General features: G+C 40.9%; 2 protein-coding genes across 8 annotated transcripts in view; one reads left to right on the top strand and one right to left on the bottom strand.

The window, feature by feature from the left end:
• Positions 1 to 27174, top strand: part of CEP250 (centrosomal protein 250) — a 138401-nt gene that overhangs the window by 82543 nt on the left and 28684 nt on the right. For 3 of the 7 annotated variants that reach the window (XM_081194638.1, XM_081194637.1, XM_081194632.1), the window contains exons 1-7: positions 21087 to 21993; positions 23691 to 23873; positions 24516 to 24572; positions 25165 to 25247; positions 25387 to 25552; positions 26200 to 26306; positions 26458 to 26715. In XM_081194638.1, coding sequence (XP_081050764.1) covers positions 23691 to 23873; positions 24516 to 24572; positions 25165 to 25247; positions 25387 to 25552; positions 26200 to 26306; positions 26458 to 26715 — 854 coding nt within the window. In that variant the 5' untranslated portion in view covers positions 21087 to 21993. Of the gene's footprint in view, positions 1 to 21086; positions 22029 to 22058; positions 22080 to 22628; positions 22692 to 23690; positions 23874 to 24515; positions 24573 to 25164; positions 25248 to 25386; positions 25553 to 26199; positions 26307 to 26457; positions 26716 to 27174 lie in introns of those variants that run through there. The other 4 variants (XM_081194634.1, XM_081194636.1, XM_081194635.1 and 1 more) reach the window with 4 other exon arrangements.
• Positions 9689 to 15081, bottom strand: GDF5 (growth differentiation factor 5). Its single transcript, XM_081195288.1, has 2 exons — positions 13471 to 15081; positions 9689 to 12256 (listed from the first exon to the last, which is right to left on the bottom strand). The coding sequence occupies exons 1-2, from the start codon at positions 14105 to 14107 to the stop codon at positions 11388 to 11390; spliced, it is 1506 nt and encodes a 501-aa protein (XP_081051414.1). The 5' UTR covers positions 14108 to 15081; the 3' UTR covers positions 9689 to 11387.

Raw genomic sequence — 27174 nt, 5'->3', positions numbered from 1 at the left:
CTGACAAAGTAGAGGGCAGCTTAATCACTGTTCTGTTCTGTTGCTGTAACAATGTCTGCTGGAGTCATCAAACCTTCCAGTTTGGGCACTGGGCCAAAACATATTCAGAAATTGACAGGGAGGGATGAAATGCCAGGAGCATCCTGCTGGGCAGGTAGTCGCAAACAGAGCCCCCACAGATGATCAGCTAAAGTAAATAAATGTGCCATTCTAACAGGAGTAGCAGGAACCACTAGCCTTAAAGTTGGGTAAAGTTTTCCATTCGCTTCCTATGATTTTTGCCTCCATCCTTTTATTTTAAAAAGTCCACTCCTGGGACTGAAATCTGAAGACAGATCCTCTCAAAATCATGTAGTGGAGTGTGCATTAGTGACCTCTGACCTGATACATTTGGTTTCATTATTCCAAGTTGCGGTGTTCAGACAGGGGAGTCTTACAACAGAGAGGAGAGCATGTTCCAGTAAAACTGAACCAACTATATCCAGATAGTAAAGCATTTTACAGTATTTGCTGCCTGTTCTAAGCGAGTGGTCTAAAAAACTTGGTGAGCAGAGCTCATGCATAGCATACGTCTAAAACTAAGAATCGACGACAATATTATGAGTTAATTGCATTTTAATAAGTGATGTCAAGATTGGTTTTGATTTCAAAGCCATATTTATCACTCCTATAATTGAGCTTGAAAAGTTTGCTCTCATAAATGCACTGCCTTATTCAATGGCAGTTGGAGTCATCATCACTTCTTTTTTAAAAAAGAAAATTATTGGCATCCCTTTCATTGCATTGAAGTATGACAGTCTAGTCAATAAATATGTTTAATAGATTAATTCATACAATATTTAAAACATCTATGGGGATCCAGATTTTGTATGACACAGCATCCAAAATGCACCACAGTACTTCTGGTAGGATAATTAATGTTTCAGAGGAGTCCCATTGCACCCTACATTTCTTACTGTAGGCTAGTCATAAAGTCATTCTGTGTAAACCTGAGGGCTTGTAACTGAACAGCATGCTCTTCAGAATGTGTGTCTGATGTATCATATCAAAGGAACATGAAGCTAACATAGGAACACACGAAGTTGTCTGATTCAGAATCAGACCATTGGCTCATTTAGCTCAGTGTATTTTCTACACTGACAGGCAGCAGCTGCCCAATGTTTCTGTTAAGTTGTGGGTGAACATATCAGACAACACAGCGATTCTTCAAACAGCTCTTGTTTATTCACAGGCCAGAACAGAACTGAACTGAAGGGTTCAGCCAGCCTGCTTACATAGAGCTCCTCTACAACACAACAGTAACAACTTTCTGTAACTATCCAATCACTGAACATCACTTTCAATTCCTTATTTGCATATGTGGACCTGAGTGAAAACTATCTACAGTATCCCCCTGCTGGCCCAGGGTGAGAACTTCAGTACATAACAGTTTCAGACAGAAGTCTTTTCCAATCCTACCTGGAGAAGCCAGAACCCAGGGTCATCTGCATGCAAAGGAGCTGCTCTATCACTGAGCTATAGCCAACCCCACTGAAATGTATATAAAGGTATAAATCATTAGGGACAGCACAAGTGCCATAGCTGGGGGGGGGGGTTAGCTGGGGTTTTTTGCCCCGGGTCTCCAGAGGGGTGACATTGAGGCTCCCAACCTGTGTGTGTACATAAATGGGGTTTGTGTGTGCTAAACTGGGTCTTTGACCCGGGTGAAATAAATCCTAGTTTTGCCCCTGGACAGCACAAATATTCAAATCGGGAACTTGAAAAAACAGGCAACCCCATTCAAATGTTTTCCAGCAAGGCATGGCAAAGTGGACCCTGCTCACCTTGAAAGCGAGTGCCACACACCCCTTCCCATGTCCCCAAATCTCAGTAACTTACCTTGGGCATAGGAAGGATGCAGGTACTGCCAGGACTCAAGCAAAGCATCTTCTCCCTCACTCAGCAGTCATTCATACTCTGTCTCTCATTGCTCAGGAGGGGTTCCCAAACCCCAGAGAGCGGTGCATGTGGTTGCTGAGTGGGGAAGGTTGCCTGCTGAGTACTTCCTGGGGTAACTTTCCTTTGGATCCAAGGCACTTTTTAAAAGCAACTAACAGAAAACTGCACATTTATAATAACAATATCAAGGATAATATGTTCCAGCCGCTACTGCAGATGAGCAGATATTCTCTGCTCTGCTCTGCATTGGATAAACACATGTTCTTTACACGTTATTTTCTGGAGTGAAAAAGAAAACTGTGTGGAGGGGGTACCCATCACCCATGATATCATGGGCACTAACATCTAGTACTGCAAAACTGGCCTCATACCTAGGAACTAGTTTAGTGTTTCCTCAGGTACTGCTTGCAGAGTTACAGAAATCGGCAAAGTTGGTTTGTGCCAGGAGCTGTGGTGGGACAGTTTAAAAAAAAACAAACTTGCTGTCCACACAGTCTTATGAATTTTAGTGGCACTAAGCTGTTTTTTCGCTTCTGCACCTTTGCAGTCCCTGAGGATTAGGCGGCCTGTCAACTAATTTGACTATTTATGCTTGACAATTATTTAACAATTGTTGAAAACCATCGTCACCTGATATGTAACTTTATGTCAAACTTGTAAAAAAATACCCCTACACTATGCAACAAGAATAACAATTCCTAAAATAAGATTAACCAAAACCACAGAGTAAAAGTTTTTAACAGCAAAAGAAAAAGAAAAAAAAAATCTTATCAGGCTTGGGTAAGATGTTGTAAAAGCAGTATCTTTTAACACCTTTTATTATACAAGGGCCAAGGGGGTTTTATGTTTCTTAAAAGCAGCTTCAAATAGCCCACATACTGGGTTACTGCATCTTTCATATGGCTGCTGTATAAACAAGCACATTTTATACAGGAAATGACATAACCATGTAAAAGTGTACATGGAGTTTAGGCGCATATTCAAACACTAATGGGAATGCATTGTTTTAAATGGCATACTTTTATGTTTACCTATTCAGCTTAGTGTTCATATTTTAGCCAAATGCAACAAAAATTACCGACACATACCTGTCTCATAGTGTACTGTTTATTTGAAATTTGGACCTTTACAAAGACTCACTGGGGACAGATAATGACCCTAGAAAGTAAATAAAAATGAGACATTTTCAGTAAGAGGGAGAGAGAGGAGAGAAACCTGCCATCATAAAGGTGGAAAGCTGAACTTTTAACCTGTATTATTTTACCACTCATGTTTCTTCTCATTTTTACCATTTGGCTAATGCCAATTCCCCAGTGGACAGCAGGGCACTTGGCAATAACAATAATATGGGACGCCAGTCTTCACACTCTGTATCAGAATCCAACAGCTGATAAGAGAGTAATAGCTATGGGGTTGTAAGCCTTTGGCATATTTTGGTATAGCTTTTTATGCTTCTAGATATGGGCTGCATGTGCAACATATATAAATGTATATATTGTCATTAAATAGGACATACTTACAGGAGAACGTGCTCATGGCTGCAGCCACAAAGCATCATGAAAGCTCAGAGTTAACAATTAAAGTTTGTTCAATGTGGGAACTTGAACTTGGACAAGTGACATGTTGGATCAGACCAATGATTCACTGTAGACCAGTGCTGTGTCTTTCAAACTGCCAAACTTCCCCAAGGAAGTTCACAAGGAGGGTGAGTTGTTGATATCCATTTCTTGTTTGCTTCCAAAATCCATTAGATGGAAGTGGTACCACAATAAATATATTCAGTAAACGTCTCTGGGGGTTTCTTAAGCCATTTGTGCTATTGGCTAACATAATGTGAATTCTATAATGTAGTTTATGTGTTATGAGAAGTACTTTAGGCTGCAGTCCTATAAAGACTTACCTGGGATGAAGTCTCATTAAATTAAATGTGTCTTACAATGGGGGCACATGTATAGGTTTCTGCTGTTAATTATGTGAAATCAGTTTAATAAGGGGCCCTGACTAATTAAGAGTGAATTATTTCTTTGCTCAGTCTCTTTATACTAGATCTCATTTTATCATTCTTTCTTTTCTGGTTCGCTAGAACAATAAATATTTATTGCTCATAGCCATAGCCATTGCAAAAAAAAAAGAAGAAAATGTGTAAAACACAAACATACACGAGCAATGAAGCTTCCTAGTTCTTATTTAACATACAGAGTTTAGCTAAAATAAATCCTTAACAATACCTTCTGAAGGTTTCCATTTCTTAGGTTGTTCAAATTCATGAATCACTTTTACAGTCCAATTACACTTTATTGAAAAAATCCACATAGATTCTCTCCACTGCTCTTGCAAACAATGTAGCTTGGTAAGATCTTTCTTTCTTTCTTTCTTTCTTTCTTTCTTTCTTTCTTTCTTTCTTTCTTTCTTTCACTTGCTTTTATATACCACCAACTCATGTACAAGAAAACATAAAACACTATAAAATAGTACAAAACCACCATTAAAATGACTGGCTAAACAAGAAAATGTAAACCATTGCATTGGCCTATTGGCATAAAGAAGAGTCTTCAAGAGATGCTTCAAAGTTAATAGCAAGGATGCCTGACAAATTCCTGCTGGAAGAGGATTCCACAGCACGGGACTGGCACTCAATCTCCAACTTCAAGTTGAGGCCAATGAGGCCTCTGTAACATGCCCCCAAATTAGAACAAATTGTGGGGCGCAAACAACGAACAGCCCCAAAAGATGCAATGACACTGAATGGCGACTGAGGGAGGGACCGGGTAGAAGGGAGAAAAGAATGGAGTGGCTGGGAAGAAAGGAAGGAAGCAGGGATACATAGATGGCAAAAGTATAGAATGTGTAGAAAATTCCTGCTTCAAACGGAGAAGCTACTATAAAATGTTCTTCACAGTAGAAGACAGAGCTGATCATAAATATCAATGGGAAAATTAAATGTTTTACTCTACCTGGGATTAGGCACAAGTCTGTCCAGCCCATCTCCACCCCCAGAAAAACAAAACAAAATGGCAACCTCCCCCTACCAAAAAAAGTCCACAAAGGACTAGGCATGTTCAGTAGGCATTATATGTTTGCTGACTGTTATGCTGGCTAGGGAGGAAGGGAAATGGAGTGGATGGAACCCTAAACAGAACTACCCAGCACTGCAACACTTTGTTGCATGGACTCGCTTGTAGACTTATGATCCCAGTTATCCAATCTTCTTCCCCACCCCATTCCCAGCCTCAAACATAGTGGGACTTACTAAAGACAGGGGCATTCCATTAGCACTTTTTAATTTTTTTCTCTCTTTTAGGTCCAATATGAACAAATTTCAAGTTTTAATTAGCAGTTCTGAAAAAAAAACTTACAACACTAAGCTTAAAAAGATCTAGTATACAATCCTGAAAGGTGTTTTTTTTAAGTGGTCAGCATCCATACGTTGGTGCTATGTAGCAATGTATGCCACATCGTGTCTTCCCCACCGCCAGCCTTTCTTACTCACTTTTCTTTTCTTTTTTGGTAGAACTATTTCCTAATATTTTTGGAAAGTTTTTCTTCTTTGGGTGGGGCCCTCCAGACTCATTTCCTTTTCCATTGATCACTACCATGCATGGGTTGAAAACTAACTCTGCCCGCCAAGTCATCTTTGCTTTGTTTTTTTCTTCATTACATGTGGGAAAGATCAAACTATGTCTTCCTTACTTTGGAGAGGCTCATTATGGCAATAATTTCCTGCCTCATGCTCAATACTCACAGGGAAGAGGTTCTTAAAAGGAAGTAAGAAAGAGATATTTCCGCAGGCCAGCTAACAGTACGGGCTTAGCAGCAGACACAGAATCCAGGAATCACAATTTCAGGAGTACAGGAGCAGGACAAGAAGTTCAGAACTGGTCAGAGGCAACAAAGATGTCCCAAGAGTTTCCACATCCTGCCTGTCAAGCCTTTTAAAAACGGAGTGTTATGCTCTCACTCATGAGATTCGCTTGCTTTGTGGGTTTGCAGATGCACACTCCTCTGGGGAGGGTGGGTCTGCTCAGGTCTGCAGGATTGGTGCTTGGTTCTAGGGGAAAATACTGCACTCTCCTGTTCTGATCAGATACTGCTGCCTCCTGATTTGCCGTCCCCCTCAGCTGCCCACAGCCCAGCCCAGCCTCCAGTAAGGCTCTCCACTCAGCCAGGAGATCAGAGCATGGAGCTGGCATCCTTGCCCCCACTTCCAAAGTGGTTGAAGTTGAGTCCCCTTCCCCAACCCTTGCTCTCACCAGTCAGCCCCCCCCCCCCCGCCCCACTGGTTGGACCTTTCTTCCTCCTCCTGCGTTGGGGCCAGTCAACCCAAACCTAATCCTGATATTATTGTGAGGTGTACTACAGGTGTCACAACACTTATGGATTTCGAAAGCATGAAGCAAAACTTCTCAGGAAGGTATGGCCATTTTGCCATTTTATTTATTTGGGCAGTATATTTTTTTGGATACGTGTATCCAGCTGTTCAAGGAAAAAGCATTTCACAAGCAACAGTATAGCTACGCTAATTTAGAAACAATAAATCATTACATTTTAAAAGCCAAAAAATTTCCCCGAAGCTCTCTCTTGATTTCCCCAGATAGGGGACTCAGGGCTGTTTAAAGCAAAGGACAAGACTATTCTCCTTCCAGACCATTTACCGCTTATGTTGTGTCTTTTTCGATTGTAAGCCTGATGGAAGGGTCTTTTATTTTTTAGCAATCTGTAAACTTCTCTGGGATCCTTTTTTGGCTTAAGAGCAGGATGATATTTTAAATATTTATATAACTGGCAGTTGAATCTCAACATGGGTCCTGGGGCAGCATCCTCCACTGTACATTGCTATAGCAGGGTAGCTTTTTAGGGGACTTGGGGGGAATGGTGGTGTTGGGGCTGCCTCCAGTGGCTGCCTCCTTCTGCCTAGTAGGGCCAGCACTAGATAGATCCTGGAGTCCGCCAGCAACTACCAGTTAGTGCAACACACCCTTTTGTTTCACCCTTATCCTGAATGTTATCAGGCATAATGGGCAACGTTTTAGTTTTCACAGCCAATTTGTGTTCCAAATTGTTTCACGAGGCTCTTCTCCCAGGTGCTGTAAAGACTTCTGTGGGGCCATGTGATCTTGCTCCCATCCTTTACCTGCTGCTGAAATCCAGATGTTCTGTTATATCAGAAAGAAACCCTAGTGGCTTAGACGTGTCCTGCCTAGACATAAAGCAAGCCTTCACCCTTCTCTTTGGGGTTTTAGTGTAGTATTAATGGAATTTAGCTAAGGGTACAATAGCTATTTATGAATGGATTGACATGACCACTTTCTCCTGGCTATGAACAGAACGTTCCATGTGTTTTGTGGAGATACATGTGAGGATCAGTCCTGTGATTGTGAATGGGTCAAATGTGCATGTACTACAAACACTTGGGAAGCATATCTTAGGGACAGACTCCATCCTTTGGGAGTAATGCAGCTGAAGTTCTTCAGAAAATTAATTATTGGGCCAGCACGGAACTAGCCTTGGAGGCTTAGAAGGTATACTGGCTGGGTGTATTCTGACATGATGAAAGTGCTCAGGTCACTGTGCCATCCAGATGCTTTGGACTACAGCTCTCACCAGACCCAGCCAGCATGGATGCATGGCTGACTGAGAAGGATGGGAGCTGCAGACCTAAACAGCTGAAGAGCACCAGGCAGGAAAAGGCTGCTGTCGAGCCACCCATGCATACTCTAGTTTAGTCAAGCATACAATCTCTTCTCTACAGGATAGTATAGGCATACCTTGGACATAGTGTGGGTTTGGTTCCAGACCACCATGATAAAGCAAATGCCGCAATAAAGTGAGCCACACATTTCCCCCCTGTTTCCCAGTGCGCATAAAAGTTATGTTTACACTATACTATAATCCAGTGGTTTTCAACCGATGCACCACAGCACCCTGGGGTGCCTTGAGTGATGGTCAGGTTTATCCCAAGTATCACACAGGAGAGCTGCAGAAAGAATATGACTGCAATATTCACCTTTTTGAGGGAAATTAAACCTATATTCAGTTCTGCACCGAAGACAATTTCTCTACAGTCCCTAAAGGGCAGTCATAAAGTATGGGGAAGAAAGGTGGACTGAGGCTACATTTTTTATTTATTTTTTTATCTCCCAAACTACTTATTCAGATATTGACTCAGACAAAGGCCAGAGCTAGGGGCCCTGAGTCACTCAATAACTATTTACTGAAATGAAGGTAACACCCACAGAAATGTACGTAAATACGAATATATGAAACTGGCAAACTGTCTTATTCCACCCGATCTAAGGTCCATTTAGGGACGCGGGTGGCACTGTGGGTTAAACCACAGAGCCTAGGACTTGCCGATCAGAAGGTCGGCGTTTCTGTGCGCTGCTCTGGTTCGCCAGAAGCGGCTTAGTCATGCTGGCCACATGACCCGGAAGCTGTACGCCTGCTCCCTCTGCCAATAAAGCGAGATGAGCACCGCAACCCCAGAGTCGGTCACGACTGGACCTAATGGTCAGTGGTCCCTTTACCCTTTACCTTTTAAGGTCCATTTAATCCACTGCTGAATACTCTGACTGGCAATAACCTTCTATGGTCTTCAGCATAAACCTTTCCAGCAATGTTGCTTGAAATCTTTTAACACAAAATGCCAGGGGATGCTTAGGTTTTTACTATATGCTATCCATGTCCTCTGTTATTGGGCGATGTCTACCTCCTCCCTTTAGGGATTGTCTCGATCATCCACACATTATTGAAACCATTGTTTACTCTGGACATTGGCTGCTGCTATGCAGAGGCATTAGGTTCTCCTAGATTTCATCACATGCTCAGTTCTGCATGCATTAATCATTCTAGACTTCACAAACAGCTTGTTACAAAGTACTAGAGCAGCAAGTAATGAAACATCTGAGAATCAACTGCTACTCTTTTCTCATGCATATTTTGATGTTTTGTTGCTAGAGAAGCAAGGTGAAGCCTCCTCAGCAAATTGTCTTGTAGCCACCATAAATTGTTAGAACAGCCCATACTAGTCCTTTGACAGCTGTTAAAACAGTGGTACCTTGGTTCTCGAACTTAATCTGTTCCATTTGACTCCTGAAACTGTTCGAATACCAAGGCATGGCTTCCGATTGGCTGCAGGACCTTCCTGCACTCAATTGGAAGCTGTGGAAGAAGCGTTGGATGTTCGGCTTTCAAAAAACGTTAACAAACTGGAATACTTACTTCCGGGTTTGCGGCATTTAGGAGCCGATTTGTTCGGGAGCCAAGCCATTCGGGAAACAAGGTACCACTGTAACTGGTTATTGTTCCCCCCTTTTCTACCCAGTTGAGTTCAAGTGAAAGAAGCAACCAGACTTCTGGTACTAGTATATCAGATGCATTAGTAATCCATAAACCCTCACTTGCCACTCTTTGCAGTGGGCTGTCTTGTCTGCTAGCACAGGGTGTGGGAAGGAGCCAATAGGATTCTCAATGTGGCAGCCCACTGGTGGGAGCCAATAACAGATTCTGGCTGGAAGATGGGCGTTGCCTGAGGTAGACTGGCAAGAGAACCTTCCTATAGGCTGCTCCAAGGGTATAAATTGCAAGTACAACCATAGCAATTTCTTCACCCACAAACCCTCTAGAGAAGATACAACTGCTGGCAATCAAACATTTGCGCAAAACCATAATAGCTCAGAAACAGAGCCCACCTCAATCCTAGGTTTTCTTGTTTTGTTTTCATTAATTGAACAAAACATTCAAAACAAATAGCTTTTTAAAATAAAATTATATTTATGGTAACTATGGCACCTAGATACACTTAACACTGTCAATAATTTAATACATCTTAAGCTGTTATTTTACTACGAGCAATAGAGAACAGCGTGAATTAGAAGCAGAATAATACAACAGTTTGAACGTTAACATGAAAAAGATGGATATTTAATAAAGATATGAAGCTGAAATAAAATATACATTGAAAGAAATAGGTTTGTCTGCAGTTCTCTAAATCCATGTATAATGCGTACAATTTAAAACAAATTCAACATTTATTTATTTATTGGTAAATATACAGTTTTAAGAATTATGAAATGTTGCTCATAACTATTTGTGTTAAACTAGTTAGTTTAAACACTGTGGGTAGAATTAAACATGCTCTTCCAGTCATTCCATCCGTACAAGCCTTCTGGCTACCAGATGGAATGATACCCCTCCCCCTTTCTCCATGTGCTGTTCTGGGGGTTCTTCTGACACCCCCTTCCCCAGTCAATTTTTTGGATCATGGGAGTAAGAGATGAGGCAATGCTCCATTCCACAAATGGGGCTAATGGGGTTCGTTATGTGAATCTTGTCCACTGTTTTGTAGAGATATCCTAAAGCACATATGAAAGTTATATATGTGGTGATGAAAACAGAGGATTAATCCTGCAAAGATGGATTATTATTGTTCAGGCTTCGAAACTGTGCCAGAAGGAGAAAGCGAAAATGTACAGAAGCAACTTGCACTGAATTTGCCAGTGTCCTTAGAAATTCAAAAATCTGTATCATGTGAAAATTAAATGTCATTTGAAGAAGGTTTTCATAGGAAAGTTGTTACTCTGGGTGAATCTGTGCAACTCTAGGCCTGCCCTACTGTATGTCAAAGTGAATCAAGCTGCTTCAGGCAGAGGAATTTAGGTGGATAGATGAAGGCAGGAACTGACTTTCTGAAGTGTTGGCTCTAGTATCTGGAGCACCATTTGGCGCTCTGCTCCAGAGAGCAAAATGTCTTGATCTAGAACAGAATCTGGAAGTAATAAATTAGTGTTGGAATGAGTCCAAAAGGTAGATACAAAAACAATTACATTTCAGTAGATTTTTCTTGTCACTTTTTCTATAAATCTATTCTAGCTATTAGAAAACATACAGCCTGGTCCTATGAGTTGTGTCACTAGTACAAACATTTAAGGTGCAGTGCAACAGATGCTGCACTGATGCAACAACGTTGTCTATGGCTTGGCACCATGAGCTGATCCAAGGTTTTAATGGCTACTTCAGCATATTTCAAGCTGCTGTGTTGGCAGCTGTGAGCCTCTCCAAATGTGGCACAACAGCATTGCATACAATTGCTAATTAGTGTTGAACAGGACAGACAAGAAGCACGATGGAGGCATGGTTGATGTATGGCAGGGAACAACTGAACAATGTAGCACCACAAACAGAATTTCAGCCACCATAGGGTATGCAATATTACACAGTCCCCCATGCCACTGAGCTTTGATAGTAGCTTGTAGAGGTTAGGGTGCTGCAACTAAGAGGCTGCAGAGTAAAATAGGCTTGCGTTAATTGCCAACCAATGCATTGCTTGTGACAGATGCCACAACATGTATCGACCACTCTGAGTGATATCACAGTGCTGATCTGTGTCAGTTCATTTTTGTCAACTGCTAGGAAAGGCTTTGCAGTTAGTACTGTGAGAGATTGCGCTGCTGCTACCTGCAGCCGCAGGACTCCACTACCATGTCTTCATATTGTTTGTAGACTACATTATTAGCAGAGTCAATGAACAGGATGCTAATAGGACTCAGTCTTGTCGGAACACAACAAGTTGGAGGTGTCGACTCTGGGTCCATAGAGTTCATTAATGTTTGGATAACAGCATGATTGGTGGGTTCCAGATGGGACCGAAGAGGAAATTCGCAAAGTCCTTCACAATGATAAGCTTCATACTCAAGAGGGGCTATTATCCAGTCGTCCCAGCCCATATCCTTAAAATTCACATGAAGTGCTTTTTTGCTGCATCTTGTCTTCAGATTCTTGTTGGGCCTCTTTCCTTGCCGAGTTGCTAGAGGAGCCCGTCTCTTTCTTCTCTGATTGAATAGGTATTCATAAACAGTTTTGTCATCCTGGCCAGATCTGGCTTTTATTTCATTGAAGAACAAGTCTCTTTTCTTTGTCCTACCAAATACTAAGAAGAGAGCTTTTTCATTGACTTGCCTCCCTGTTCTGTTAAATCCCACAGTCCTTAAATCAACAGGCCTTCCCCTTTCAAAAGCCTCCAGTTCAAAACACAAGTTAGCAGAGTTTTTAAAATTCCTAAAAAGCTTCCAAATGTCAAAGACTTCCCATTTTGCGGTATCTAAGATGTTGACTGTCCGAGAGTCCAAGAGGATGGATGCTTGCCTGCTTATGGAGCAACTGAATAGTTTCATTTGACATGTTTTCCCATGAGAAGTAGGCTTCCAGTTGTCAGAAGGTTTTTTCCTTAAAATACGCAGTTCTGCCCCCAGTAAGCCATCCTTTTCTAATGCACTGATATCAAAAATGTATTTCTGCTTTTTAACAGCTGGAGCACGGTCATCTAAAGAGAGAAAGAGGGAGAGATGTATGTATATTGAACAGAAATTTGTTCAAAATTTCAATTTCTCTTAATAATATAACATGACCTTCACTATTCGTTTGCAGCCTTGGGAATTATAAAACAATGCTATGGAAATGCTACAAGTTCGTACTCCATGGAGGCTTACTAAAAGAACACTTCGAATTCAGACATAGAAATATTTCTGCATTATTTTAGTCTGTGTTCTTGTCCCCCAAAGTTAATCCGACAGTACATTAAGGTTAATCAATAGGACTTAGTTTCCATTTGACTGCATTTGGTATTAAGATTCCAGACTGCAAATTTAATACATTTTGTTTTATTGTACTTTTGGTCACTTATGTGCTGTCACTTGATTTAGCGTTTGAAGGCATACATTCTCTTTTATATACTATCTACCTATTGAGATACATAGAGAAAGTGTGTGAGAGGGAGTCTTTGTTGTCCATTAGCATGACACTTCCTTTAGTCTAGATAAAGACTAAACACTCAACATTAAAATGACTGATCCAAGCTAAATTTACCAAGCATGGTTGCACAAATCATTCATTCCAATGGTGCTTGTGTCAGAGACCTGTGCACCCAACAGCACTGTCACTTGATCCATCCAGCATTCACAGGTTGCTGTGGGGCCCTGTGAGGGTCTAAGGAAGAATGTGGATGGACTCCTGATGAGTTCTTGGAGACATCACCGAAATATTAAATCTCCTGCTTATTTCTTATAACAAGGTACATCTAAATTTGTTTGATTCATAACAACAGACAAACAACAAAATCAGCAAGGACTGACTGACTGAAAATCAGAAAGACTCGAGAGTCTTTTTCTCCCCAAGTCTAACCCTTTAAATTTGTATTTTAGCTGAAATGGACTAATTGGGTATTGTTTGCTGCAGCAGATATACTGCCACCACACACTTTTAGTAGCATGTTCTGCAGGAAATAAAAGCATTTTATTTCACTGTAAAACAACAACAACAACATAATCCTAAAATTACTAATATCACTGAGATAAAAGCATGGCCGTTTTGTTTGGTCATTGTAAACATACCAAAAAGCTGATGTGAAAAATGCTTTTTAAATCTACATTGCAAGGATGAAAATGCCAAGATTTTTGGAAAAACAGATCCCCTCTGCCCTTTAACTTCTGACATGGATTTCATACACTTGAAAGATAGGCAAACATTCTATTTTCTTACCTTGCCCCTTGTCTATGAAGCTTGTAATTGTATTGGCAAGCCCAGTCTCCAGTTTTACGCTTCCATTAACACCTTTCCGTTCTGCATCAGAGAGAGTCCTGTACAGGGAGAGCATGTATTCATGTGGGGTGATCGCAGGATGCCTGAATGCCTCCTTAGATTCCCTTTGGGCAATAGCTTCTTTAGTCTTTTTGGTTTTGAAGGAGCTGGCATCTGAATTGCTGGTGCCAGTTTTCTTCAGTGGGGCCTTGGGGCCAAAGTTCTGTAGCTTTGGGGTCACCGTCCTTATTCCCGATTGTCTGTTTGAAGATTGAACTCCTACCTTTTTGTCTGTGCTCCCTGCTTTAGAGAGAGTCTTCTTTGAGTCATCAGTCTTTGCCAAGAGAAGTCCGGCTTGCGCATTATTATTTTTTGCCCTGGACTTTGAATTCCCAGCACTATATCCATGGTTCCCCGTTCTAAAGGTACCTGCCCTTGGCAAGGGGTTTCTCTCTTTTCCATCTATGTTTGACAATCCTAATTTGGATCCTGGGTTGCCTTGACTTGCTTCAGCAGGACTCAGTGCTAAGGAAATGAAAACGAGGTAAAACCAGCTAAAGTGCCAAAGCAGTAGAGTAAGAAAGTGCAGGATTTTCATCCTCTGGTCTTCCTTTGAATGCCACCAAAGAAAAAATCAGAAAAGGTTCCTCCAGTTTGGCATAAGAAAACATGAAAAAAATTAAGAACCAAAGTCAGCAGAAAGCGTTTTATTTTAAGCTTAAAGCACTTTAAATCTACTTGTTTAATATTTGTATCCAGTCCCATAGTGGAAATGCTAATTTAGTCAATTTGGTCTTCTCCTGGTTTCTGCTAGCAGCTTGTTCTTGAAAAGAGAAAGTTTACCACCCCCCTTTCTTCTGTAAAAGTGACTAAAAACTTGAAGGACTCTTGTTTAAATCGGAGAGGGTTTTTTTTCCAAGAAGGAAGAATGGCGTAATGCTGCCTCTGTATTAAAAGGTTTTTAAAAAAGTTTTGAATCCCTTCCAGTGAAAATATTTCACACACAGAAACCTGCAGGTGCTCAGAAATCTTTTACAAACCTGAACTCAGGAATTGGAAGCGGAATTCCAACAAAAACCTATTTAATTACTCTCTGATGTCATGCTGTCTAAACTAATTTAAGTGTGATATATTTCTTTTAAAAAGTCTTCTTTGCCCTTTCCATTAGCATGAGTCATACTCTGCTTCATGTAAAACAACTCTGTAGGACCCAAACTCTATAGAATATGCAATTTAAAGTGGCAACTTGTTGCCTCTTTTAGCCTTAAATGAACTTCTCATTTTAAACAAGACAAAGCCGTATAAGAGAAAAAGTAGAAGCCTTTAACAAAATCAGTTGGAATAAATGCATTAAAGCATGCTCTAATTCACAGAGATGTTTTATAAAGTTCTTCTGAACATAGACGCTGACCTTTATTAGCAGCAATTTCCTTCTGTCACTGGGTGATGAAAGGATGAGAGTTAACAAGAGTATTAACAAAATAAACTCTTCTTTAATAAGCATGTTAAAACATTTATTATGACATATTTTTAAAAGTCTTTAAGAAATTAAGCAAAATCTCATGTGATGCCTAGCTAAGGGAATATTTGCTAGCGCTGCATAAAGCTTTTTAGAGTCTTTTATTTAACTGGTTCTCTTTACCAGGATTAGTCAATGTTTAAGCAGCAGTGTCCCCTGCAGGAACCTAGAGCTCCTGTGAAAGAAAAGACAGCTTGTTTAAATAGTTTAGTATAAATGTGATATTTTACAGAAAAATTAAAAAATTGCTATTATAAAACAGACTGCTGGAACTGTAAAGGTACTATATATCATAAATACATTTATATGTGGAATGAAGCTTTCTTGCTGCATTGATTCCAGAAAACAGGATATAAACTTTGGGAAAACAGACCGTGAATTAGGCAAATAATGTCTTCTAGATTGTAACAAAAACAGGTGAGCTTCGCTGAGTGATGTCTTCTGCATGAAGAAGAGCATCCCAAATCTTTAATCTTGTACATGCTGCTCAACAAAATTTGGCCCCAAGATGAATTCTGCTGCATAGGGAATGTTTCATGGGCTTCTTGTCCACCTGTGCACCACAACCTACATCACCTGCTGAAATATGCCCAGGAGCTATGACTGCTTTGTCCAATGCTTATTTTTGTTTTTATTTATTTGTTTACTTTAGATGGATGAAATGTCTGATTGGGGCTGTGTCCACCTTAGGCATTCATATGCACCTGGGTCACTGTTTCCCTGTGTATATTTCTGTGCATCCAAATGTGAGCGCTTTTAGTTTTAAGCCTCTGAAATCTCTCTCAATGTTTCCCATCCACATCAGTTGGTGGTGTTTGATGGGAATTATTCACACAGTGTGTTGCTGTCTCCTGCCCTTGATTAGGACTCCCCCACCCACCATCGTTTCCAGAAACCTGTGGTCCACTGTAGGCATGTGCACAGATATCATTTATCTTAATTTAAGATAAAATTATAGGTTTTTTTAGTTACCAAATTTGCGCAAAAAAGCAGGCAAGTAAAAAAAAAGTGTGCGTCACTCCAAAATGAAAATAGATGTGGCAATAGATGGTACACAGTGAAATGTCACCATGTATGTAAACAAACTTGCCCATGCAATGTACACAATGTGCTTCAATGTCTTCACAGTTGGGTCACATGGGATTTTATATTGGATCTTATTCCCTTGTCAGATGACTGGCATATCAGGAAAATCTGAATGGGGGGCAGGGAGGAGAGCAGGGTACCATTTGAATGAGGAGGATGTCATTTGCCAGACAAAAATACAGAGACACAAACAGCTTCAAATTCCCATTAAATTTCAGTGTGTTAACAATTACAATCCCATATATACTTATCTAAGGCATATATACAGGGTGATTCATAATGAAGTATACAGTTTCCATTTACTATGAATGGAAACTGTATACTTCATGATGAATCACCCTGTATATATATTATTGTTAACTCTTGTAATAATATAGTAGACCTTTTTCTTTTTTCACTTTTTCTATTTATGTTGTTAAAACTGTTCTTTAAAAAATAAACTGCAGTGTGAATAAGTCCTGGATCTTCCATTAACCTTAAGGCACAAAACAAAACAAAAAATGTGTGTGTCGCTCCAAGTCAGGCAAAAAACAAAACAAAATTCAAAGCGGAGCTGGTGGATGACTGATTTGATTGGGGAAGCAGGCTGGAGAGGGTTAACCCTTCTCCACTATGCCATCCCAACTCCAAACAAAATTGCCCTCTAAAGCTATTATTAGGATGGCAAAAGGTACTGATGCACCTTGGCACTACAGACTTTGCTGTTAAGTCTCCCAGTTGCTGCAGGAACACCACAGCTTTGTCACATGTAGTCAAGTTTTTAAATTCAGAATAATTACAAGATTTCTTCTGTATATGTCAGAAAGGTGACTTGTTTCTATTAGAAAAAGGAATGAGCCCAACCAGCTCAGAGAAAATAAAATATAAAGGAGGTGTTAATTGGGGTTGAGGGTGTCATTTGATCCTTAAACCATTTTTTTCCTGCCAACAGTTGGTTTTGACCATGACCAGAAGCAGAAATGTTTAAAGAAAGTACTACTTCAAACATTAATTTTCTTACTAACTGTGCTCTAATAGCCTGAGCAAGCAGCATGATCTCCATTGTACAAATAGAGATTGCAGTCCTCAAACCACTAATGAGCGCTATAGTTTTTTATGCTGACGCAGCTGTTTGGGGACTGAGCAGTTCTTTAGAAGTTAAAGCACAGGGAATTTCAGCGGTTTGACAAAGAACACGTGAGGTGCAGTGTTAGAAACTCAGATATATAAGCTAGGCACCAAATAGCTCCTTAAAACAGGGTTACAGTCATCAAAATGGAATGCCTAGTTGCCATTTTTATGCCAGAAGGCTCAAAAGTCATCTTTTTCAATTACTTTTTGGTTCCTAACATTCATTCTGATTGTGCAAATAAAATATAAAGAATAGAATAGAACATACAGGATATGTTGCTAGTGTGTGAAATCAGTCAAGATCCAAGGATCCCCAGGCACGCACCTCCAGATGGTGGAGACGTCAGGCACCATTCTGACACCCGGGCATCTTCACATGGTCGCAAGTAGCCGATAGCCAGCTGCAAAATGCATCTAGTGCCTGGCGAATTTTGAGCGCTGGTCATGAGCAAGAAAAGCCTAGAGTAGGGTATATACAGTTATCCTGACTCCCCAAGGCAAGGCATTTCCCAATCTCCTCATTTTACCAGATTTTAATATGAAAACTTACTATATTTTCAGCTGAACAATGTGGACTTGCTTGGGCTCAAGAGACTTATAAAGTCAGACACAGGCAGAGGGTACAGAGGAAGGAGAGGAAGATGGAGACAAGGGTAATGGGAAGTATGTGCACTTAGGATTGGTTTAAGTGGAACAGGAATGGAAAACCTGTGGCCTCCAGATCTTGTTGGACTCCATCAGCCAATGGTCAGGAATGGTAGGGGTTGTAGTTCGGCAACCTTTTGAGGGCTGCAGGTTCCCCACCTGTAGAGGATGAGGCCTAAGGGGTTCTACTATTATATGAGGACATACCCCTCATCCTAGTGTTGGGCTGGACTCTGCCCCCTTTAAATGCAGGGTTTTTTAATACTTGGAAAGTTTGAAATGGCTAGGATAAAAAAAACCCACATTTAAGGTGGCGAAACATTGGGGTGGGGATGTCCCCATATTAATGTGGAGACAGGCTGGTGCAAATCCACATATTGCTTCAGTGTGGATAAGCCCTTCAGTCTAATCTCCTCCAGTTAAGACTTTTGGACTGCTTGCTAGAGGCCATCCCAAACCCTAGGATCTCTCATGAGTACTTTATAATTGTCAACCCAGTTGTTTGTTTCCCAGCATTCAGTCTGCTGGATTTTTGCCATTCTCAGTCCAGCACACCAACTACCCTCCTCATTCTGCTGAGGGAATTGACTATGTATGTTTCCAGTATAGGTCTTAATCTGCAAATGGGTTGTTGAGACGTTGTAAATAGGCAACAAATTTGTCTTGATTGGATTTTCTGTGGGAAGAGTAAATCTAGAGGGGCAAATATGGGCTGGTGTTTTGATGCCAATGATGTGGCTACTGCAAAAACAAACAAACACACAAAAACTTGCATGCATGAGGTGCACTGATCTCACAATAAATGTGTCTGGAAGCATTCTATGGTAGCATAACAAATTCTTATTATATGTCCATGGTATTACTGGTAGGTACCTCGCTCATTTTTTCCACCTACCTAGCTGTGCAATTTGAAACAATTTCCATGCTCTGTTTCCCCCTTCTTCGTTTCAGAGGCTGTGTGCTTTCTGATCCAGTGCTTGGGTACAAAACTGTAGCCATTAAATTTCCCCCCTGGCTATCTCCAGCACAAAAGCTTGTTCCTGGGCAACCAGGCCAATTCCACCCATTAAGTGGGAATAAGTCTCATTAGAGCTATTTAGTGCTGTTACAGCAAAACCGTCAGTTTATTAGCTATACGGACAGAAACTCTTCATGATAGGAGCTGTCCATAAATTGTACAAGCAGAAAGTGGAGGCCGAGGGACTGCCTAGATGTATGCCAAATATATGCCACAGCAGGCTATGGCGCCCAAGAATGATTGCAAACTTTTAGAATGTCTCACTATATGGAATATCCTGGCGTAACCTTAGCTATGGCAGGGCTTGAGCTTCACTAAAGTAAACAGAAAAGTGAAGAAAGAATAGTGTGTTTCAGTGTCAAGAGGCTTAGCAAATATATGCAGGCAATGTACTCAGACTGCAACAGTACTCCGAAGGGAGCAGTTTTAAAAATGGTTCCTATCTACAAATCACTGCTCTTCAGACCTTATGTTTAGCTAGTTTCAGAGAGAAAAATCCCTTTGCTAACCTAGGAAGCCACCATATGATATAGTTTAAGCCGTCACAAAAAGACATATGGCCAACCATCTTCTTTGGAAGGAAATAATAAGTTGTACAGCACTAGAACGTCACACTCTTTGCTTTGTAATAAAGCTAAGAAAAAGTTCTCTGCAGGATTCTAAAGAACCACAACTTGGGTTTCATGCTCCCCAGCTACTGGGAACACCTGCTGAAGTAGCCACTGATGTGAGCTTTATGCCATAGTTGAGAGGTAGCCCTTTATGACCAAGGAACCAAAAGGCTGCAAATACATTTTCTAAAATGTGCTCTCATAGTGGAGGCCCCTCAAGGGTACAGTATGGATACTGACAGCTTCTGTGAGTTGTTACAAGAGACCTGAGGAAGAAAGGGGCCTCTAAGGGGCATGGATACTGTGGGCTTCTTTGGCATTCACAAAAAAGGTTACCAATAATTTCTGTCCCTTTAAATAATAGAAACCAGATGTTGCTGTTGGCAGTGTCTAACAAATGACATTTCTAATAATTGGAAAGCAGAGTCCAAGGTCTCCAGCTTCTTGGGCTTATAAATCAATAACATTAGTGTCTTAATGCAAACAGAAGCATAAGAATCTGAAGAAGCAAGTGGCTGAGTACAATAATCCAAGGCATGGAAACTTGGAGACAGAATCATGTGATTTGCTTGTCTGCAGCAGCGCCAGAACGTTATAGAAACAAGCTGCAACCACTCTACAGAAATCATGTGTGTATCCAACAGAATTTATGCTAGATCTGAAGCACATGCAACAATCTTCTACATCTTTGAGCCAAAGTTAACATTATCCGAATATTTTCCTGATCAGTTCCATGTGGTTTTTCTTCTGAAATCAGTACTAACTTGAGAAATTATATTTTATTAATAGGTTTTTTTAAATGCTTCATATGAAAAAACAAGAGTTCCAAAAAAATCTAAAGGAATGGATTCATAATTTCAGCAGGGCAAAACACAGATAGTACTTATGTAGTAGGACAGATGTGTGGCAGAAGAAATTTTACATTTTTAAGGAACTTTTCAGGAAAAATAATACAGTAGTATCTTGGTTTGCAACCGCTTTGGATTACAACCATTTTGGATTACAACCACGTCAGACCCAGAAGTGTGTGTCCCTTTTTTTGGATTACAACCCTTTTTTTATTACAATCAATTTTTTTGGGGAGGCCCCATTGGCAAAAGTATGCCTTGGGTTACAACCTGTTTTGGTTTACAACCAGACCTCCGGAACGGATTATGGTTGTAAACCAAGGTACCACTGTATGATGGAAGAAGTCTTTGGAGCCTGACAGAAACTGTTTGCAGTGAATGAGAGGCTGATACCACTACTGTATTTATTTGGAAAGAAGTTCAGTTGAAATAAAGTTGTCTGCTGGTCAACAGGTTTAGGCTTTGCCATGTCTGAAGTCTGGTCAACTGTAGAGGCACTAAGATGGCAATTAAGATATGGATGCTGAAAGGCAAGGCCTGTTGGTCGAGTAAAGAACTGCTCAGCTTTGAAATTTCAAGTGTTCATACATTTTGAACCTTTGGCACAATCAAGTTTTTAACGGTACTTCTTTAAAACACAACATGAAACTGGAGATTCTCAGGTGCTGAATTCTTCATATATACCAAATTCTGTGCTTAAGTAGTATGATTCACAAGAAGGGTTCATATGAACACCCGTGTGCTGACTCAGATTTTGGCAACCTTAAAGGTATTATCTGGGAGCATATGTGATTGTTTTACATGTTTTAAATATGTTAAATTGTTTTAACTGCCTCATGTTGGGGAAAAGGTGGGACATAAATAAATATATACTAATAGTAATTCGGTAAATAAGAAGTAAACAACGTTAAAGAGAACCCCTCTGTATTTTGAGCACAAGTTTGTAGCCTATCCTATGGAGAGCTTCTGTGGGCTTAAGAGCCCAACTCCGCATAGGAGTGAGCTGTCCCTCGGGACGAACCAGACGCTTATGTGCCCCAAACTGCGAACAGCGGGGTCAGCACTTGCCCAGACTTCCCGACGCGGCCTAGACGGCCTTCGGGGCGCTGTGTTAGTGAACTGGCGGCGGCGAGAAGCCGAGATCTGAGGGCCCAGACGGCAAGCGCTCTACAACCGCCAAGGGTGCTTGTGTTTCGCTGGAGGGGTTGCCGTGAGAGGCCTAGCCTCGTCGCTCAGGAAATAATCGCGCAGCTCGCACTTCCGAAAAGCCACTGCTATTGCCTCGCGCTATTCCGCTCCCCCCCCCCCCGCCTTTCCTGCCGGCGGCATTGGCTACTGGGAGTCGGAGCTTCGCACTAGGCCTATCCTGCCTGTGGGGATAATATACCAGGCCTAGACAGTCCCCTTGCCCGGCTCACAAGGGGAACGTGCGCCCTCATACGCCCGGGCAGCCAAGAGTCTCTTAACTGTGGAAAAGCGGGGCGGCACAAACGAGTCGCTTGGCCGCTGCCACTAAGCGAGCGAGCAGGCGGGTTTCCGTTGCCGGAGCGGAGAGAAGAAATGTAATAGGACTCCGTAGGCCCCCTTTCCCCGCCCACGAAAGCCTGCAGGCGGCCGCGGAAAGGAAGTTTCACCATCGCTGGGGAGGTGAGCATCCGAGGTGCACGTTGAGGCGTGCTCAGGTGAGGGCGGGGAGGCTTGCTTGCTGTTATATACTAGGCAGGGCAGAACAGGTGAGGGATAACGTGCTGCTATTGACAATTATAACGGAGTGCCATCACCTCGCTCCGCCTCCGTGCCCAACCCGTTTGCAGAAAGGGAAGCTGCAGCTTGCGATCTTCCCGGACTCTGGATTGGAAGAATCTGCCATTAATAGAGGAACCCCCGACCCACAACCGCCTCAAAACTCGTGCAGATATATGTGGCTGCTTACTGTCGTTGCAAACTCAAAAGTCCTAAGGTTAAAATCCTAAGCACTTGCAAGTAAAGGCCCATTGGATTCAACGGAACTTGTTTTTGAGTAAGCAGGCATGAGATAGTGCCAATCTGCATTACAAGATTGTTGTAAATAGTCTTGAGGTGCATTAGGTTAGGGAAAGTATCAGGGATGCATTTCTATGCAATTTCCAGCAAGTAAAACGCCTGGAAATCCATTATACTTTCAAATAAATGCACAGGGGAATAGGTTATGGACTCTGCACCATGAAAGCTTGGGTCTTGATAAGTTTGTAAGTGCCACAAGACAAAAAAAGTTGTTTTTTGCTTCCACAGACTAACATGGCTAGGATGTATAATGTTATCCACCGTAAAGTTGAGATGGATAGTTATCTTATCAAGGACAAGTGGTGAGAAAAGAGAATTTATATTTATTTGTGCTTTTCACACATGGAATTCTTGCATAGATTTAGTTCTGTGTTGGAATTCGTACTTATTCCAAGTGCACATGTGACAATCCTGCATGTTGTGATTTGCTGCTATACAGAATGGACTGTAGGAATTTGTTTCAGAATATTGAGAGAGTTGTGCAAAACCATAGATTATTGACAAACCATAACATGTTATATTGAAATTATGATTTCTAAAAATGCAGACTGATGCATTTACTTGAGAATAAGCAGCATAGCGGGAATTGTTTTTGAAAACAAACAAACAAACATAGGACCACACTTCCTTTGTAAGAAAAAGGTATTGGATCAGTTGATGCAAGGAAGATTTCCATTTGAAATTTATTAGTCACATTTTTGCTTTTACTCAATCATATTAAAACTTTTTAAAATGTCAGCTTGAGGTTGGTCTCTCGCATCTCCACCTGCTTTTTCTTGACTCTGTAACACACCGCTTTATGGTTTGTTTGTGTGTTTTTGGTAATATCCCCATTCTCATAAAATATGACTCAAAAATGACTGACCAAAATGTGCTAGATGAAATATATATATCTAAATTTACAAGAATTGTCATTCGCTGCGTCCATAAGGATTAGGAGTGCTGAACTGTCACCTTTGTTTCATTTGTGTAACTCTGCATTCTTGTCTGGAAATACAAAGAACCATTTTCTCAACTGGTTAGGATTCCAGAGAAACCTTTTCTTTTTCCTTTTTGCCAGAATTTAGGCTTGACAAATGTCATAACTAATGCTTTTTCATTCTTTATACAGAATGGAAGCCTGCAACAAGACTGTTGAAATGGCTTTCCAGCTAACAAGATTTTTTTTCCTTCTGTTGGAAACAAAGCAAATTATTTCCCATCTTTGTGCATTTTTCCTTTTGAGAAAGTAGAGCCATCAGGGCCATCTTGTCTGCTAGATTAATTAAACCAGTCTTGCTTCTTTCTGCTTTGACCTTTAGATGGAAGGAGACCAAGCAGCAAGCAGTATGAAAACACAGACAGTTCACTTACTTCCAGAAGAGCAACTAGTGGCACTACATCACCAGATGGTGGAAAATCAGGCATCCTATCAACACAGACTACAGAATTCCCAGGAGGCACAGCATAGGCAGGCAGTACTTGTACAAAAGTTACAGGCAAAGGTAAAACCATTACATTTCTAGTGATATCTCAAACAAGGAGATGATGAATTTTGAGTAGAGAGCTCTTGGTGGATGGAAGAAGGGTACATGAAGAATAAAGTGCTTGCTTTAAACAAGTTTCCTTCTGCTGTTCTTCTAAATATGCATTTTGGGCATAGAACCTTTTTCCTGACTTGGCGAATTGCTCAGTTCTAAACTTGCGATATCCCCCGTTTTTCTGTCTTTCTGAAAACCTGTACCCCCTCCTCCCCGAAGCAATGAGCTGCTGTGCCAACTGGTAAATATTAGCATCATTGTACTACTTCAAAGGCACTCTGCTGTGCTTGCTGGAAGTTAAGCTGATGCATCAATAACCAGCTAATTTGCCATTTGATATAAATGCTGGCCACATGACCTGGAAGCTGTACACCGGCTCCCTCGGCCAATAAAACGAGATGAGCGCCGCAACCCCAGAGTCGGTCACGACTGGACATAATGGTCAGGGGTCCCTTTACCTTTACTTATGTATGTGCAATGCACAAAATCATCCCTAAACAACTTGGAACAAACTCAGAACTCTTAGAATTTCATGAAGGGTGTTGCTGCATACACACTCTAAGAGGTAATAATAATAATATACCAACTTTTCCTGTTTTATTGCAGGTGCTGCAATATCGTAATTGGTGCAAGGAGTTAGAAATGCGTCTGGAAGCAAATAGGGTAAGTTTTAAAGTATGTGAGTACCATTTTTTTGTGGTTTTGCTATTGGTAACAAAGTGTTGGAGAAATTGGTGCCCTTGTCCTGGCAAGGGAAGTTTATTGCTATTTTTCGTGTAGTGGTCTACTTCCCTTTTGTGATCACTGTTAAAAGAAATTAGCATAGTTCAATATATGCTGTAATGTCACAAACAATGGGCATGCTTATTTACATGGAAACTAGCAAGGAAATCAAATTATGACACAGCTTTGACTAATCTTCTATTATGAACAGCAGGTGTGTGTGGAGGGGTGGATTCTGACTGGGATAATAGTGGGGCCAAGTGATTATAGTTCCATTTTCTCCAGTTATTTTCAAAAATAAGCCACACAAGGACTAAAGTTGTGAATGACACTGTGTCTTGTTTGGCCCTTAAGCATCTTTCATTAAGCAAGAAAAACCCTAAAAATGCAAACAAATGCACTTCAAGTTGTGCTCATCTCAGCTGTTCACTGGCTTATTGATTCATGGGACGTTAACAAGGAGATCCTGAAGTGAGGGAATAGACTTAATATGGATGTTGTTTTGATTAAATTGTCTGCCTTTTTTGCAAAGGGGTCCCATCCACACCAGTGGGATCGTAAAGAGGACCATAGTCTAGAGAAAGCGCTGATCCAGTTGGAAGAAGAGCAGCAGAGGTGAGTGAGCTTTTGCAGAAGCTTTATCTTACCTGGTTTTTGGGGAAAGCAGTGCAACAGCTGCAGCACCATCATTTCATCTTATTGGGACCTTTACAATAGAGATTTGCTAATCCATTGCCTTTCTCCTACGCTTCAGATGTGAGAATTTGGCTGGGGTGAACAACTTGCTCCGTGAGCACTTGGACAAAGCCAATGAGGTGAATGGGGCTCTCCGAGAGGATGTCAGCAAGCTGATAGCTGACTGGACAAGGGCCAGAGATGAGCTAGAGCACAAGGAGAGCGAATGGCATAAAGAGCGGGAGGTAGGAATGTGTCACTAATAAGATACTGGGTAGGGAAGGTGGATTTCCTTATTGATTAACCTTATATTCTAGGCACAAATACTCATTTCTGGTTTGGCAGGCATTGGCTGGGATTAAGAAAACAGTAGAATATTAATTCAGGATGCGTACAGATGTACATTGTTCTAGAAGTCAAGACGCTGCGGAAATTGTTTCATATTTAATATACGTAAATTATACTGTAAGTTATAGACATGCAGTTCCCAGTGAATGATTTTCAGAGGTAGTGTCGTGAAGAAAAAATAACTCCTGTATTCAGTATAGATCTGAACATACCTTTCATTGATGTGGAAAATGCTGTGTATTATGAGATTATCCTATACGATCCATGCATTCTAGGTTAGAAAAGTATTTCTCAACCATTTGACTTCTTTCCAGACTTCTCAATAATTGGTCAGTCCTAAACAATATAATAAAAGCTTTTTCAAATTTCAGAGAAATGTATTTTTTAACAGTATAAAGAGACTCAGTTTTGTCGGTTCTGAAAGTCTTTAACATGATTCTGAATGCTGCTGGCAATAATTAAATATACATTTTTGAAAGAAAGCAGTTTTTGTTTTAGGCTGGGAAAATAAAGCTGTGACTTGCTGTTGTCTTTACATATATAGTTCTTTGAGAGTTATATGCGGACTGAACATGATCGTCTCTTTGGCATATGGCGGCAAGTAGTGACCTTGCACCGTTATTTTGTGGAAATGAAGACAGCAACTGACAGGTGAGGTTTTTCTGTCAGTTGAATGTGAAATCATTTGCTGAACTAAAATAGCTGATTAACAGGGGGGGGGGACTGACTCTAGCTTTTCACGTCTTTAAATCTGTAATTTAATTTTTTTTGTCCAGTATAGTATTATTTGTTTCTGTTTCAGGGATCTGTCTGAACTAAAGGCTGAGCAAGCAAGGCTTTCTGGCTGTATACTTGTCAGTTGCTTACACTTAAGTTCTGGCACACAGCTCTTGGATACCAATAGTTTTGAAAAACTTACCCTGAGGGGACAGGCCCAACAGCAGCAACTTCATATCAGGCCCAAGAAGTTGGATATGGAAAAGGAAATATACCAGCAAGCACAAGCAATTGTGAGTTTGCATGTCAAAGGAGAATTAGCAAAGGAGGATCTTCATAACAGGTAAAGTACCTCCTTAAAAGGCCCCACTAGCTGCTGTCCTCATTTACTGTAGATTTTTTAAAGAGTCAGATGGGACATAATGACATAACAGTGCTGCTGAATCAGACCAAAGGCCTATTGAATCTAGTATTCTCTTAAAGTGGCCACCTAGAAACTACTGCAGCCAATCAGAAGCTACACCTTGGTTTTCGAATGGTTCCGGGAGTTCAACAGACTCCTGGAACGGATTAAGTTCAACAGCCAAGGTACCACTGGACTAGAATCTCAGAGATCAGTCACTGATCCAGAGAAGGGATTCAACCCAGTGTGGTTTTGTCTCTAAAAAAAATATTGACCGGTGATTTTTGAGCTGGGGGTGAGGAAGAGGATAAAAAAGACAAAGGCTTTTTTTAAGCTAGTATAGTTGATGTCAAATGAGTTGTGAAGTATAGACTAAGTGGTTTGGTGTCTGCAACTTTG

The sequence above is a fragment of the Podarcis bocagei genome, assembly GCF_964188305.1.
Source record: "Podarcis bocagei genome assembly, chromosome: 5".
NCBI lineage: Eukaryota > Metazoa > Chordata > Lepidosauria > Squamata > Lacertidae > Podarcis > Podarcis bocagei.
Note: the sequence above shows the minus strand (reverse complement) of the source record. Positions and strands in the feature narration are given on the sequence as shown.

Bases quoted from the DNA above. Each gene is read 5' to 3' on its own strand.
- GDF5 (XM_081195288.1), bottom strand. From the start codon at position 14,107: ATGAAAATCCTGCACTTTCTTACTCTACTGCTTTGGCACTTTAGCTGG. The intron at 12,257-13,470 runs GTAAGAAAATAG...TTCTCTCTTTAG, and splicing joins CTTCATAGACAAGGGGCAAG to ATGACCGTGCTCCAGCTGTT.